General features: G+C 35.0%; 1 protein-coding gene across 3 annotated transcripts in view; it reads left to right on the top strand.

Annotated features, from left to right (window-relative positions):
* Positions 1–13147, top strand: part of IFT80 (intraflagellar transport 80) — a 142633-nt gene extending 129486 nt beyond the window's left edge. For all 3 annotated transcript variants that reach the window (XM_081302445.1, XM_081302446.1, XM_081302444.1), the window contains one exon: positions 11606–13147. In XM_081302445.1, the coding sequence (XP_081158571.1) occupies positions 11606–11716 (111 nt within the window). In that variant the 3' untranslated portion in view covers positions 11717–13147. The remainder of the gene's footprint in view (positions 1–11605) is intronic.
* Positions 13148–17421: the final 4274 nt, after the last annotated feature.

Genomic DNA, 17421 nt, shown 5'->3' with positions numbered 1-17421 from the left:
GGAATTCTAAGTGACTGCCCTAGGTTCAGAGTAATTGAAAACTGATTATGACCAGACATTGAAGGGTCTTCATACCATATTAAGGAAATGGACTTTGTGGGCTGGAGAGTGGTGTAATGGTACAGCTTTTCCTAGCATCTGCATTGACCTGAGTTCTATCCCTAGCACCAAAAAACAACCTACAACCTAACAAAAAAAAAAAAAAAGGACTTCTTAAATAGGGCAATGAGAAAAGTTGGAGATTTGTTAATCAAGAAACTGACTTGAAAGATAATTTCAGACATGAAAGATTAGAGATGAGGGTAGTAACTAGGAGACCAATTGGGAACTTACTATAATAGTCCCACCAGGAGATGGAAGGGCAATATTAATGTAAAAAAGAATTCAACAGTAAAATTAAGAGAACAGTTGTACTTGGGGGTAGGAAGAGAGATGATGAGGTAAGACAAAGCATTTGAGAATGACTTCAAATTAATCTAGATAAAGAATATGTGAGAATATAAAAGTTATAAAGCTTTGAGTATAAGTAACATGAAAATATATGTTTTTTTTTTTTTTTTTAAGTTTGAAATGTCTAGAGTATCCAGGTAAGCATCTCTGGTAGCCAATTGGAAATATAAATGTGAACATAAAAAGACATTGTCAAAGGAGAAATCAGAGCCAGACAACCAAATTTCTCATGACCATATACTTGAAGGTGTATGAATTGCTGGGATCTCCTAGGGGAAGTATGAGAAAGCTTTTGTTAGAACCGTGGTGACTATTGACATTGAAGAGATTGTTAAAGGAAACCAAAATTTGATAACCCCAAATGGACCTCTTTGACCTAATATTTGTTGTTGTTGTTGTTGTTAAAGGCCATTAAGAAGCAGAAAATTGAGGAATAGCTCTTATCCTCCCTCCTTTTCATATAAAAATAGGATATGAATTCTCTCTCCTTTACTAGAGACAACTATCAGCTCAAAGATGGCACCAGAGATCTTGCTCTTTTAGCTTATTCTCATTTTGTTTATCTTCATAATTTCCTGCCTCAGGAAACCTAAAACAGCTTTCCTTTGTCTTGTTACTTCTCTGAAATCTGTTGTTCTTTTTTGGAGATGCTGTATAAGCTACAGTTCTAAGTCACTGTTTTTTGAGTTGCCTTTCATTGAGGTTTCTCCTGAATGATATACCCTGCCCATTGTAATAAACTTGCTTGTTTTTCTCTTGTTTGTCTTTTGTTTTAGGGCATTTATAAAGAATAGAAACCAGAATCATCTATAAGAGATTTTTCAAAGATAGTGCTCAACAAGTCCAGAGAATGCTCCTGTGTCAGGGTCTTGTTCTTTCCTATGATAGCTAGCCCTTCCCCAGGTGTGCACATGGGTTCACTCATCTCCTTCAGGTCTTTTTATTTTTTACTTTTTTGGTACTAGACAGGGTCTCACTAAGTCTCTTAGGTCCTTGTGAAGTTGCTCATCCTTCTTCCTCAGACTTCTGAATGGCTGGGATTACTGATGGGTGCCACTGTGCCAAGCTTCTTCAGATCTTAAGTTTGACTTTTAAGAGATAGCAGTTTTTAAGATCACTATTGAAATAAAACCAGAAATCCACCAAGTAAATTGATAACAATGCAACCTACCCTACTCCTGGCACTCACTGTATCCCTTCCCTATTTTCAAAACCCTCAGCACTTCTGACCTACTATCGATGTTATTATCTTGTTGTCTGTATCTTCCATTAGTATCTGTCTTTATTACCTCTCTATGAAGATAGTGGTTTTTATCTTTTTGTTCACTGCTGACGTCTTGTACCTAGGACAATCCTTGATATACACTCAGTGTTAAATATTTGTTGAATAAGTAACTGAATCATACAGAGAAGGTATTTGGATAAGGACTGAAAACAGCTGATGGTGGCTTTAGTGAAAAGTTCCTGGGGCTGGGGAAGTAGCTCAGTGATAGAGTGCTTGCCTAGCATTCATGAGGCCCTGGATTCCATCCCCAGCAAAACACACACACACACACACATACACACACACGCACGCACGCACTATTTCTGAAATATAGCTAGAACACAGTCATAATTCATTAGTCTTGGGAGAGAATGAGAGTGAAGAATAAGAAGAATGAAGTGGTAACTTGCAGGGGGATGGAATTAGAGACAGGAAGATGAGAAGGAGCCAATGAAGAGAAGGAAAATGAATGCATAGTAATAATAGAAGGCAGTGTTCTAGAGAAGTTAAAGAACATATGTGATCAGGGTCATATGTGAAGAGGTTAGTCCTGGACAGAAGGGAAAGAGATAAGGATGAAAACAGGTATAGGTAAGTTTGTGAATATAAAAGAAAATTAAGTGAATCCATGCTTGATTCCCATTATATTTTCTCTAAAGAAAGAAGCTGATTTTTTAGCTGAGAGTGAAAAGAGATGCGATACTGGATGGAGAGCCATTAGATATAATTTTGAAATTGCTTCTCTGTGAATAAGAATTGACCAGAGACCAAAATAAGAATATTGGTACTCCCTATAATAAACAGGATGAATTTTAATGTAGAAATTACTTGACAACTGCCAGAGAACATCCTTATCTAAAACCTACTATGAAAATGTTCTTTTCTAAGGAATAAACTGTAGAATATTTTTTAAAAACTGGATAAATGGCAAAGTGGAAGTAAAACATTTATTTTCAGTAGAATCCTATCAATTGGCACCCTCACATATATTATAACAGGTAGGTAATATAGATGTACTTCTGGTACAACAGAACAACAGTTATTCAGAATATCAGCAATATATCATTTTATTGTGATTGATCTGAGAAATATATGTAAGTCAATTTAAGGCTGGAAGGTGGCCAAAACATTCATCAAGTTTCTTCTTCCTCTTTATGAATGTTTTGTTCAACGTGGAAATGAGTGTTTTGCCATTTAAAAAAAACAAGTTTTGGCTTGATTGAGAAACAAGTCTTTCAAATAATCTAACATTTGCTCTGTTTTTCTTTTTATTTTTTTAATTTCTCCCTTTCATTTGTACTACTCATTTATTTTCTCTTTCCACCTTTTTTATTGTTGTATTATAGTTACACATAATGATGGGATTTGTTGTTAGTTTTTAGCGGTTCACACAATTTGGCCAATATTGCTCCCAGCACTACCCCCCACCTCTCTGCCTTCTATCTGCTGTGCCCCCCCTTTATCTTATCTCCTTTTGATTTGCATGAGATCCCCAACGTCCCCCCCCCCACTTTGCTTTTCCTTGTTTCTCTATAGTTTCCACATATGAGAGAAAACATATAACCTTTGACCTTCTGAGTTTGGCTTATCTAACTTAACATTAATGATCTCTAGTTCCATACATTTTCCTGAAAAAGCCATAAGTTTATTTTTCTTTATGGCCAAATAAAACTGCATAATGTAAATATACCACATTTTTTTTTTTTACCCATTCATCCATTGATGGACATCTAGGCTGCTCCCATAGTTTGGCTATTGTGACTTGGGCTGCTATAAACAAGGGTTTGATAACTTTCATTCTTTAGAATAAATACTAAGGAGTGGTATAGCTGGGTGATATGGGGGTTCCATCCTAATTTTCTTTTCCTTTTTCTTTTGGTACCTAGGATTGAATCCAGGGGTGCTTAATCACGAAGCCACAGCCCCAGTCCTTTTTATATTTTATTAAAGAAAGGGTTTTGCTGGGTTGCTTAGGGCCTTACTAAGTTGCTGAGGCTGGGTTTGAACTCCTGATCCTCCTGCCTCAGCCTCCCAAGTCACTGGGATTACAGGCATATGCCACCACACCTAGCTGCCATGCTAGTTTTTTGTGTAAGACCATAGAGGTTGTACTAATTTACAATCCCACCAACAGTGTAAAAGCATTCCTTATTCTCCACATCCTTTCTAGCATTTATTATTATTTGTAATCTTGATGACTGCCATTCTGACTGATACAAGGTGAATCTCAGTGTAGTTTTGATTTGTATTTCCCTAATTGCTAATGATGTTGAACATTTTTTTTATATATTGACTTGCCATTCCTATTGTTTCTTTGAGAAGTGTATGTTTAATTCATTTGCCCATTTATTAATAGGGTTATTTTGTTTTGGGGTGTTAAGTTTTTTGAGTTTTTTATATATTCTAGATATTAATCTTCTGTCAGAAGAGTAGCTAACAGAGATTTTTTTCCTATTCTGCAGGTTCTCTTTTCACATTCCTAGTTGTTTCCTTTACCATTTAAAAGCTTTTTAATTTGATGCTATCCCATTTTATTAACTCTTGGCATTATTTCTTGAGCTTTATGGGGTCCTATCAAGAAAGTTGTTGTGTATTCCTATAGGCTGGTGTGTTGACACTACATTTGTTTCTAGGAGTTGCATAGTTTCTGGTCTAATTCCTAGGTCTTTGATCCATTTTGAGTTGACTTTTGTGCGGGGTGAGACATAATGATCTAGTTTCATTCTTCTACATATGTATAACCAGTTTTCCCAGCACCATTTGTTTACAGCTGTCTTTCCTCCAGTGTATATTGTTGGCCGTTTTTTCAAGGATCAAATGATGGTATCTGTGTGTATTTGTCTCTGTGTTCTATTCTATACTATCAGGCTATGTGTCTGTTTTTATGCCAGTACCATGCAGTTTTTGTTAACATAGCTCTGTAATATAATTTGAAGTCAGGTATTGTGATGCCTCCAGGATTGCTTTTTTTGGCTTATAATCGTTTTGGCTACTCAAACCGTTTATTCTTCTAAATGAATTTTAGGACTGTTTATTCTAATTCTGTAAAGAATGTCTGTCATTGGTATTTTTAAAAAAATATTTATTTTTTAGTTGTAGTTGAACACAATATCTTTATTTTATTTATTTTTATGTGGTGCTGAGGATCAAACTCAGGGCCTCACACGTGGTAGGCAAGTGCTCTACCGCTGAGCCACAACCCCAGCCCCAGTCATTGGTATTTTAATAAGATTGCATTGCATCTGTATATTGCTTTTGGCAGTAAGGTTATTTTAACAATATTAGTTTTGTATATTCATGAATATGGGAGGTCTTTCCATCTTCTGAGGTCTTCATTAATTTCTTTCTTCAAATTAATTGTAGAGGTCTTTCATCATCTTGGTTAGATTTATAAGTTTTTTTTGAGGCTATTGTGAATGGAATTATTTTTCTGATTTCTTCCTCAGCAGATTCATTGTTGGTAAATAAGAAGGTCATTGATTTTTGTGTTGATTTTATAGCCTGCTCCTTTGCTGAATTTGTTTATTAGCTTTAGCAGTCTTTTGGGGAGTTTTTTTAGATCTTCTAGGTATATGACCATATCATCTGCAAACATTGATAATTTGACTTCTTCCTTTCCTATTTTCATCCCCTTTATTTCCTTTTCTTGCCTAACTGCTCTGGCTAGAATTTCTAACACTATATTAAAATAGGAGTGGTGAGAGCTTTTGATATGAATGTGATACTAGTTTCATAGAATGAATTTGGAAGTGTTCCATCCCTCTCTATTTCATAGAATAATTTGAGGAGATTGGCATTAGTTCTTCATTAAAAGATCTGGTATAACTCTGCTGAGAATTCATCTGGTCCTGGGCTTTTCTTTTTTGGAAGACTTTTTATTACTGATTTTATTTCATTACAAGTTATTGGTCTGTTTTGGTTTTCTGTGCCCTCTTGATTTAATTTTGGCAGAACATATGTGTCTAAAAATGTATCCCTTTCTTCTGGGTTTTCTAATTTTTTGGAGTGTTAAGTTTTCAGAATAGTCTCTAATGATCCATTGGATTTCTGCAATGTCTGTGGTGGTATCTCCTTTTCCATCTCTATTTTTATTAATTTGGGTCTTCTCGATTTCTTTTGGTTGGTTTGGTTGAAGGCTTATCAATCTTCAATTCTTCTTTTCAAAGAACCAACTCTTTGTTTCATCAATTCTTTGTATTTTTTAAATTCTCAAATTCATTGATTTTAGTTCTTCATCATTTTCTTCTTTCTACTGGTTTTGGAATTGGTTGGTTCTTCATATATTATTAGGTTGTTTATTTGGAATCTTTCTGATTTGCTTATATAGGCACTCATAGCTCTAAAGTTTCTTTTTAGAACTACCTTCATAGTGTCCCAGAGGTTCTGGTATTTTGTATCATGATTCTCATTTGAGTCTTAAGAATTTTTTAAGCTCTCTCCTGATTTTTTCTATCACCCATTTATTATTTAAGGATGTATTGTTCAATCTTCATGTGTTTATATAGTTTCTATATGGTTTTGTTGTGTTGATTTCTAATTTCATCCCAGTATGATTTGATAAGATACAATGAATTGGGATAGGATTGTGGCATTGTGGTTGAGTGGTATAGTGCTTGCCTAGAATGTGTGAGATACTGGGTTCAATTCTCAGTACTGCACATAAATTAACAAAATAAAGTCCATTGACAACTTAAAAAATATATTTAAAAAGATGCAATGACTTTATCAAGATTTTTTGTATTTTGACTTAATTCTATCTTAAAATAGTTTTTGTTTTGTTCACAGACATTTATCTTCTAGTAGAATAGGAAATCTGTTAATTTACCTATTTCCCATATTATAGATAATTGTGTGGAATTATTTTTTAAGATGGCGATCAAAAATGTCCATAGTGTACTTCTTAGAAATTTATATAAAGGGTATTGAAATAAAAAAAGAACAAAATACTTAACTGTGTCAACTTCCAGCACACAGAGAAAAGAGGTGTGAAGTTTTGTTAAGGATAAATTAATATTTCAGTTACTTAAGGTAGATCTGTTCAGGCAGCAAGTAGTACCTCATCTGGTTTAACATCAATTAAACTTCTCTAATATGGAAGTCAAAACCTATTCACCGCTGACTTAATCTCAGGGTCTGAGGTTTATTTTATAATAAATTTGTCAGTTTAATCTAGTCTTTAAAGAAGTTGGGGCCTAATCCCACATGATGGAGATTAGGGCCTACTTTTTCTTCTGTTAGACACAGGGTCTCTGGTTTTATTCCTAAATCCTTGATTCATTTTGAGTTGAGTTTGTGCATTGTGAGAGGGATTTAGTTGCATTTCTTCGCATATGGATTTCCAGTTTTCTCAGCACCATTTGTTGAAGAGGCTCTCTTTTCTCCAATGCATGTTTTTGGCACCTTTGTCTAATATAAGATAATTGTAATTTTGTGGGTTAGTCTGTGTGTCCTCTATTCTGTACCATTGGTTTACCCATCTGTTTTGGTGCTAATACCATGCTGTTTTTGTTACTGTTGCTCTGTAGTATAGTGTAAGGTCTGGTATAGTGATGCCACCTGCTTCACTCTTCCTGCTAAGCATTGCTTTAGCTATTTCTGGGTCTCTTATTTTTCCAGATGAATTTTATGACTGCTTTTTCTATTTCTATAAGGAATGTCATTGGGATTTTTATCAGAATTGCATTAAATCGATATTGTGCTTTTGGTAGTATGGTCATTTTGATAATATTAATTCTGCCTATCTAAGAGCAAGGTAGATATTTCCATCTTCTGAGGTCTTCTTTGATTTCTTTCTTTAGGGTTCTATAATTTTCATTATATAGATCTTTCACCTCTTTCATTAAGTTGATTCCCAAGTATTTTTTTGTGTTTTTTTTGAGGCTATTGAGAATGGGGTAGTTTTACTCATTTCCCTCTCAGGATTTGTCACTGATATACAGAAATACCTTTGATTTATGGGTATTGATTTTATATACTGCTATTTTGCTGAATTCATTTACTAGCTATAGGAGTTTTCTGGTGGAACTTTTAGGGTCTTCTAGGTATAGAATCATATCATCAGCAAAAAGTGCCAATTTGAGTTTTTCTTTTCCTATGCGTATCCCTTTAATTTTTTTTTCTTTCTAATTGCACTGCCAGTGTTTCAAGAGCCATGTTAAATAGAAGTGGTGAAAGAATCATCCCAGTCTTGTTGCAGTTTTTAGAGGGAATGCCTTTGATTTTTCTCCATTTAGAATGATGTTGGCCTGGGGCTTAGCATAGATAGCCTTTATAATGTTGAGATATGTTCCTGTTGTCCCAAGTTTTTCTATTGTTTTGAACATAAAAGGTGCTATATTTTGTGAAATGCTTTTTTCTGCATCTATTGTGATGATCATATGATTCTTATCTTTAAGTCTGTTGATGTGGTGAATTACATTTATAGATTTCCATATGTTGAACCAAACTTGCATCCCTGGGATGAATCCCACTTAATCATGGTGCATGATCTTTTTGATGTTTTTGTATTCAATTTGCCAGAATTTTATTGAGAATTTTTGCATCTATGTTCATTAGAGATATTGGTCTGAAGTTTTCTTTTTTGGATGTGTCTTTGCCTGGTTTTGGAATCAGGGTGATATTGACCTCATAGAATGAGTTTGGAACTGCTCCCTCTTTTTCTATTTTCTAAAATAAATTGAAGGGTATTAGTATTAGTTCTTCTTTAAAGTCTTGTAGAACTCTGCTGTGTATCCATCCAGTCCTGGGCTTTTCTTGCTTGGTAGACTTTTGATGGTGTCTTCTATTTTGTCACTTGAAATTGATCTGTTTAAATTGTGTATATAATCCTGATTCAATTTGGGAAAATTATATGATTCTAGAAATTTTTCGATACCTTTGATATTTTCTATTTTATTGGAGTACAAGTTTTCAAAATAATTTCTAATTATCTTCTGTATTTCTGTAGTATCTGTCGATATTTCTTTTTTTTTAATCACCTATGTTAGTAATTTGAGTTTTCTCTCTCCTTCTCTTTATTAGCATGGCTAAGAGTCTGTCAATTTTATTTATTTTTTCAAAGAACCAACTTTTTGTTCTGTCAATTTTTTCAATTGTTTCTTTTGTTTTAATTTCATTGATTTCAGTTCTTATTTTAAATATTTCCTGTCTTTTACTGCTTTTCGTGTTGATTTGTTCTTTTTCTCGGGCTTTGAGATGTAATGTTAAGTCATTTATGTGTTGACTTTTTCTTCTTTTAAGGAATGAACTCCATGCAATGAACTTTTCTCTCAGAACTGCTTTCATAGTATCCCAGAAATTTCGATATGTTGTATCTGTGTTCTCATTCACCTCTAAAATTTTTTAATCTCCTCCTTGATGTCTTCTGTAACCTTTTGTTCATTCAGTAACATATTATTTAGTCTCCAGGTGTTGGAGTGGCTTTTATTTCCTATTTTATCATTGATTTCTAATTTTATTCCATCATGATCTGATGGAATGCAGGGTAGTATCTCTGCTTTTTTATATTTGCTAAGAGTTGCTTTGTGGCATAATCTATTTTAGAGAAAGATCATGTGTTGCTGAGAAGAAAGTGTATTCTCTTATTGAAGGATGAAATATTCTATATATGTCAGGTAAGTCTAAGTTATTGATTGTATTATTGAGTTCTATAGTTTCTTTGTTCAGCTTTTGTTTGGAAGATCTATCTAGTGATGAAAGAGGTGTGTTAAAGTCACCCAAAATTATTTTGTTGTGGTCTATTTGACTCTTGAACTTGAGAAGAGTTTGTTTGATGAACGTAGACATGAGGATGGAAACCACTGCTTGCTTCCGCAGTCCATGTGAGTGGTATGATTTTTCCCAACCCTTCACCTTCAGTCTGTCGATGTCTTTGTCTATGAGATGAGTCTCTTGGAGGTAGCATATTGTTGGGTCTTTTTTTTTAAAAAATCCAATCTGTTAGTCTATGTCTTTTGTTTGGTGAATTTAGGCCAGTAATAACATTCAGGGTTATTATTGAGACATGATTTGTATTTCCAGACATTTTTGTTTATTTTTGGTATATAACATGACTTGGTTTCTCCTCTGATTAGATTTTCCTTTAGTGTAATACCTCCCTTTGTTGATTTTCATCATTTTGTTTTTCCATTTCCTCTTCTTGGAATATTTTGCTGAGGATGTAACTTTTGTTTATCATGGAAGGTTTTTATTTCATCATCAAATCTAAGCTTAATTTTGCTGGATATGATTCTTGGTTGGCATCCATTTTCTTTCAGAGTTTGGTATATGTTGTTCCACAATCTCCTGGCTTTGAGGGTCTGGGTTGAAAAATCTGCTGAGATACGAATTGATCTCCCCTTATATGTGATCTGATTCCTCTCTCTTGTGGCTTTTAAGATTCTATCCTTATTCTGTATGCTAGGCATTTTCATTATAATGTGTCTTGGTATAGATCTTTGTAATTTTGTACATTTGGTGTCCTGTAAGCCTCTTGTATTGGATTTTCGAATTCATTATTTATGCTTGGGAAATTTTCTGATATTATCTCACTGAAGAGATTGTGCATTCCTTTGCTTTGAAACTTTGTGCCTTCCTCTATCCTAATAACTCAGATTTGGTCTTTTGATGCTGTCACATAATTCTTGGATGTTCTGTTCATGGTTTCTTACCGTCTTTACTGTGTGATCAACTTTATTTTCCAGATTGTACACTTTGTCTTCATTTTCTGATGTTCTTTCTTCCAAGTGATCTAGTCTGTTGGTTATGCTTTCTATTGCGTTTTTTATTTGATTTATTGTATCCTTCATTTCAAGGATTTCTGTGTTTTTTTTCAGAGTCTCTCTTTCTCTCAATAATCTTTTGCTAGCTGTATTTGCTCTCTTATCTCTTTGTTGGACTGATCATTTTTTGCCTATATTTCCTCATTTAGATTATTCTTTAATTCACAGATCATTTTAATTATGAACCTTCTGAACTCTTTCTCTGACATTTTAATAACTTCGCTGTCCATGGGTTCTATTACTATAGTATCCTGGTTTGTTTGGGGCACTTTCCTCCCTTGTTTTTTCATGTTGTCTATGGGTCTTCCTTTCTTGCAGTGTGGATCTGAGATATTACAGTTTCTTCCCTATATTCTTATAGTACTCATGCAGATTGTCTGTACCTCACCTTGATGTTGGGCTTCTAGACCCTGCTAGTATCCCTCAATGTGTGCTACTGCATCTAAAGGTGGTGGTGGCAATAGCCGAGGTAACTCGAGATAATAGTTAAGGTGCCCCAAGTTGGAAGCGATGTCTTACAGAGATGGGGCTGAAAGGGTGGGCCTCACACTCCCTTTGGCATGCCTACTCTGAGATGCAGCTGCTTCTAGTCCCTGTCTACTGTCAGGGGCTAGTGCATGGGGAAGGCTATGGCGATGAATACAGTGTCCCAAGATGGAAGTGTGTTAGGCTTAGGCTTCTAGGTGGCAGGGCGGTGGGCCGAGTGCGAACTCAGACTTACCCTGCGAACTCAGACTTACCTGGGTCCTACACAAGTCAGTGTGGATGGATCTGGACGGGGCCTGGGCTCCCACAGTAGTCTGCTGGTTGGAAGAGGTGGTCCAATGCCAGAAGCTGGGCTCCTGTGGGTGTCTGCCCCATGGGTGGAGGGGTGAACCAGGGGCCTTCTATGAGCCTGGGTCCCGCACAGGCTGGAGTGGGCGGTCTCTGGGACTTTTTCAATATAGAAAGGTATAATTAGATTTTGGCCTTTTAGATCATAGTGAGTCTGCTTTTTGTTATATAATTGTTCTGTTTGGTCTTATTCTTCAAGATACTTCATGTTTTTTGAGCATATTTATTCTTGGTTCCTTTGGATTTTAAAAAATATCTCATACTAAATAAGCATGTGTTTTCTTTCCTTTTATTGTAGCTTCAAATAGATTGGGAGAAAATCAAAGCCAAAATTGAGATGGAAATTACTAAGGAACGAGAGCGATCATCAAGCAGCCTGTCCAGCAAGAACATGGGGCTAAAGCACTAAGTGACATGCTAACCTTTAAAAATGTTATCTTTTGAAATTAATTTTGACTAGACAAAGATAAGCATGTTTTGGTTGCTAAAGAAAAATGCATCATCTTTAAATAATAATGAGCACTTTCTGTATATTAGTAAAAGTACATTCAATTCAGTAAGGTTAAGTGCAGAATAATTGATGTAATGCCATCTTTTATATTTTTCTAATTAGCCATTTCTTTATACGTCTCTATACCTGTTGATTACATTCCAGTTTTTTCTTTATTACTTTATCCCTGAATCTTCAGTATCAACAATTTTAATGCTGATAATAGAACATTGAATTCTTTAAAATGTATGCTATCATTAATTTATTTGACCTCCACATTGTAAAACACCTCCAAAAATTTATAAAAAAAATTGATAATGATGGATTTTTGAAAATGTGTAACAATGTAGACACTTGAATACTGAAGTTCATAGCAGCATTATTTGAATAGTAATGGGTGAAAACAACTCAAATATCCATCAACAGATGAGTGATAAATCAGTGTGGTATGCACATACAATAAAATATTATTTACTGTTACCATGAAATTAAATTCTGTTACATGCTACAAGATGGAAAAATTATGCAAAATGAAATAAACCAGACACAAAGGTCTAATAGTCTGTGATACTACTTATATGAGAATAAGCAAATTCATAGAGACAGAAAGGAAAATAGTGATTATCAGTGATCAGAGGGAGGGGGAGGAGTTTATCATTTAAAGGACATAGAGTTTATGTTTAGGATAAACAAATTCTGGAAATACAGATAGTGGTTGTGGCCTCACAACATCATAAATATTAATGCCTCTGAATTATAGTCTTAAAATGATTAAAATGCTAAATCTTATTATGTAAATTTAACATAATTTAAAAAACATATATAGAATAAGCAAGAGGTATTTCCCTTATTCCTCTCCTGACTTGAGAATGTTCTGGCTATAGGCCCTGGGAATCTGAAAGATTTGTGAAAATCTCCTTAGATAATAAACCTATTTGACTATCTTTAACTCAGTATGTCCCAAAATTATTATTACCACAAAAGTTTTTTAACAATAATACAAAGATCCCTTAGAAAGCCTCCCATGAATTTGTATTTTGGCAACAGTACATTATAGAGTGGGTATGTGCATATACATTGGAAAGGAATTAACTCTTTTACCTCCATTTTAATTACTCTTTAGTTTTTTTCTTTTATAAAAATGTTCTTTACTTTTCAACACATTTCTTTTCTGAAATGTTGGAATATGCTATTCTTGATGCAGATGCTGGATATAAGGATGTATTCACTTTGTGAAATCTGACTAATCAGTTTATTTGTAAGTTGTCCTGAAAAGTTTATATATGCTTTTTATATTGTTATATTTCATTGAAAAGCTTAAAAATAAAATAGTTTAAAGGATAAATTTTATGTTATGTATATTTTACCACAATTAAAAGAAGTAAAAAAATACTAATGACAGGTTTGTGTTTAACAAAAATTTTCTGATATCCTATGATTCAATTCCATTCTGACACTGACTACTTAGAGTTGGCATTAGATCCCACAAGTTAAATGTCAAGGTCCCCAACAAGATTGCCCTTTCTTCAGACACCATCTGTAAGTAGAGTCCCTGGCCTTCTCTGAAGTCCCTAGGTTACCTGGACTTGTATCTGAGTTGGCTGCACATTTAGGGGTTCCTATAACCCCTCTTCACATTTGATAATTTTTTAGAATGATTCACAGAACTCACTCAAAGTCTTTACTTAACAGTTTTATTTGAAAGGATACAACTCATGAAAAGCTACATAGAATAAATGCAAGGTCTGAGGGGGCTTTTGAGGTAGGGTGGAAGGGAAGAGGAAGGGACACAGAACTTCCATATTCTCTCCCTGTTGAATCTAGGTGCAGCATATTTCCAGCTCATAAATGTGTTTACCAACCAGGAAGCCCTTTAACCCAGCCTTCCTGTCCTGAGAGCTTTTTTTTTTTTTTTTTTAATTAGGGTTTCATTACATATGCATTGGCTATGCAACTGAATTCAATATCCAGGCTCCCTCCTCTGATTGGAGATATAGTAACTAAAATTCCAACCTTTTGATTTATTTATTTTTGGCAACCAGCCTCCTTATGGCTACTATCTAGGTCCCCTCCCCAAAAGTCATTTCATTAGCATAACAAATACTCTTATCACTCAAGGAATATCATGGATTATTTTGAATTATCTGTGTTAGGAACCCTCTTTTCTCACCCCATAAAAGACCAGATATATATTTTTATTTTTTGGTGGTGCTGGGTATTGAACCCAGAGCCTTGTACATGCGAGGCAAACACTCTATCAACTGAGCTATATCTCCAGCCCCAGATACATTCTTTGTATACCACAGGCCTCCCCTGGTCTTTGACTATAGGAGTTTTTTGTTGTTGTTGTTGTTGTTTTCAGAAAATGTATTGGGATTTAGTTTTTTTTCCCTTTTTATTGGCATATTATAATTATACTATGTTTTATAGCGAAAGGATCATTCCTGACTGAGCCTAGCAGATATAGCAACATTTGTAGTTTTCCAACATACTTAACAGTATCAGCATTATAATCTTACTCACAAGGCCAGCGGTAGCTGACATTATGGTAGGTGTAACCTGAGAAATAAGTTTTTAAATACTGGTACATTACTAGAGTTCCATCTAGTCCCTAATAATTAGTCCAGTCCATCATTTTGAATGATCAACATATCTCCCAGTATAAAATCACTATGATTTGCAGGCTTCCATTTGATCATGTCAGATTCTAAATGAATGGGGTAAAATTGGGAGTTCATAACCAACTTGAATCTAATGTATGAAACATGATATGTCAAGAGCTTTATAATGTTTTGAACAACCAATAAAAAAAAATAGTTACAAGAATTGTAAAAAAAAAAAAAGAAAGAAAAAATGGTCTCAGCAACACAAGATGTCAACATTCAGGCATCTGGTATTATAATTGAGCTAAGAGTTAATGTCATCTCTTCCTCTGATCCTCTTTTGAAGCATTAATGTAATACTGGAATTCTCTATTTAATTCATTTATTCATTCCTTCACCTTTAGCTACTATTTCTACTTTTCTACATTTATACTCAAACTTTCAACCTTTGGAAGGGACAGTATATTTGGCCATTGTGCTGCTCCAGATTCTAGGCAATAATAGTAATCTAGCAAGTACTTCTCCTTCAATCTATTCCATGTAGAGTGTAATTACATAAGTACAAAATTAACGGGCTGTTTCTACCAGTTATCAATATAAGTATATTCATGGTCAGCTTCAGTTTTGCCAAATAGGGTGCTCTGGTTTGAATGTCCCCTCCAAAACTTAGGTTGAAATTTAATTGCTACTGTGAAAGTATCAGGTGGGACATTTAAAAAGTATTTAGGTCATGAGGACTCTGCCCTCATGAATAAATAATTTTTTTATCAAAGGAGTGGGTTAGTTATAAAGCAAGCTCTCTTAAGTGTGTATTCTCTTGTTTCTTACCTTCTCACATGCTTTTTTGCCATGTAATGCCCTCCATCATGTTATGACACAGTAAGAAGTCCTTCTCCAGATGCTGGCACCTTCATGCTTCCCAGCTTCCAGGACTATGAGAAATAAATTTCTTTTCTTTATAAATTATCCAATCTATAGCATTTCATTATAGCAGCAGAAAATGACTAAGACATGGATGAAGGCACAACCCATCTCCATTAGGCACTTAGGAATTCTGACATAGAGATTTAAAGTAGTATTTCAGTTTTTTGCTTAGGAATCATCCCTGCTTCCATTACTTGTAGCTGCCACCCTGGTCCTAGGTCACTGCATCAAGTAGGAAAAAGAAAATGGAAGAAATGTGAGCAAGAAAGGAAAAAGTATAATCATAGCAACATCCTCTCCATTTTTAGAATTGTATAATTATGCCAGTATCCTTCCCCAGTCTCTCTTCCCCAGATCCACCAGAAAAGCACAAGAATCTAATGCAGACAGTCTGTAAGCACATATTCCTGAAAACATGTAAGCCAGCCCTTCATGCCCGTATCTCCCCCTATTTAAAGATTCAGTTACATGTTCTTTTTTAAAAAATCTTTTTAGTTGTTGATGGACACAATACATTTATTTGTTTATTATATGTAGTGCTATGGATCCAACCCAGTTCATCACACATGCTAGGCAAGCACTCTACCCATGAGCTACACCCTACCCCAATTGCATGTTCTGATTCTCCTTTGAACTATTACTCTGAGAAGGACATCTCTCTGTCATTGTTAGATATCGGTCTTCCTTGGTTTGAAGAAATATGCCTTGGTGGTTGAATTGGTGCAATATCTTCTCTTCTAGTTTTTAATAACACTCTGAACATTAGCATCTATCCCCAAATAAGCAAAACCACTCCAGAGTACCTGATTCTGCCAGGATTCATATGTAGCTTCTCCCAGGTCTACTGGCATCAGTCCAGCTTATCAATTAGGGATAGGGTTTTCCCCCTGGAGTATATGTGCCAGAGCCATCTATCTGTAGTTTCTGTCTTTCTGACAAAAAGAATAGTTCTAGTGCACATTTTGTTCCTCAGCAGATACAAGAAGAACATGTCTATATTCAGTCTATTTCTGCATTACCTCAGAGCCCTGCATCAATTCATTTTATTAACCTAGGTGGCTATGTCAAGTGAACACACTGGGTCATCTACTTTTTGATTCCAATCACCTTCCTATACTGGAAGCACTTCTGATGGGCTTTGACATGTTCCACTTTAATGCACCCTGAAATTCCCATTGTGGTTTCCACAGAGCTGTGCCCAATAAAGACATCCCTTTAATAGGCACAGTCTCCTTTTGCCTGACTATGTGGTAAAAACACAAACAGGAATAAATGGCATGCAATGCATCCCACAAAGGTGATTGGCTTTTCACTTCTTTGATCAGAGCCTGACCTTCCCCCCAACCCAAAAAAAAAAAAAAAAAGTGATGCATTCACATTGGAACCACCATTAATTAACCATGAAGGTATTTATTAGTTCAGTTAAAAATATTTATAGGGCACTGTCCAAAAGATCATAGAAACAGGTAGCAGCTTGGGTGGTTTCAAAGTCAGTACTAAGAGATAGGTTACCTGCTCATGAATATGTTGCATTCCCCCAGTCCATATTCCATACAAACCATTCCATTTTATTATGGAACTGTTCTTATCATTGCTCTCCTCATTAATGTTTCTCTAATACTAATCCAGACAACATAGATATTTCAGGTTTTAAGATTATTTTATGTCCTGCAGTCATAGAGGTGGTTTAAAACTTTAATTTTAATATTTTCCTCTCAAATGGAAATTCTGTACTACTCTCAGGAGTTGTTGCTGGGAGAGATTCACATGCTTTTGCACAAGCCCCAGTCTCTGAAGCATGCAGGACTATTGTACTGAGAATTTGTCCAATGAATTTGTGGATTCCAGCTTTTAATCTACACTGTGTGGGTTTAGGGATCTTCTTTATTTCCTTTGGCTTAAAGGGCAGGTTTACATGTCATATTTTTACTATTATAGGTAAGGGAAATGTTCCCCAGTCAGACACATTCATCCCCATACTCAGGTAAGAGCCATAAATACTTCACATAAACCTTGTTAAAATGTATCAATTTTTATTCAAACTTCTACCTTCATCTCATCAAATCTTGCATTTCTGTTTCCTCTGAATCTAATGTG

Source organism: Spermophilus citellus (genome assembly GCF_964194105.1).
Source record: "Spermophilus citellus genome assembly, chromosome: 7".
Classification (NCBI taxonomy): domain Eukaryota; kingdom Metazoa; phylum Chordata; class Mammalia; order Rodentia; family Sciuridae; genus Spermophilus; species Spermophilus citellus.
The sequence above is the reverse complement of the archived record's forward strand: the minus strand, read 5'-3'. Positions and strand labels throughout refer to the sequence as shown.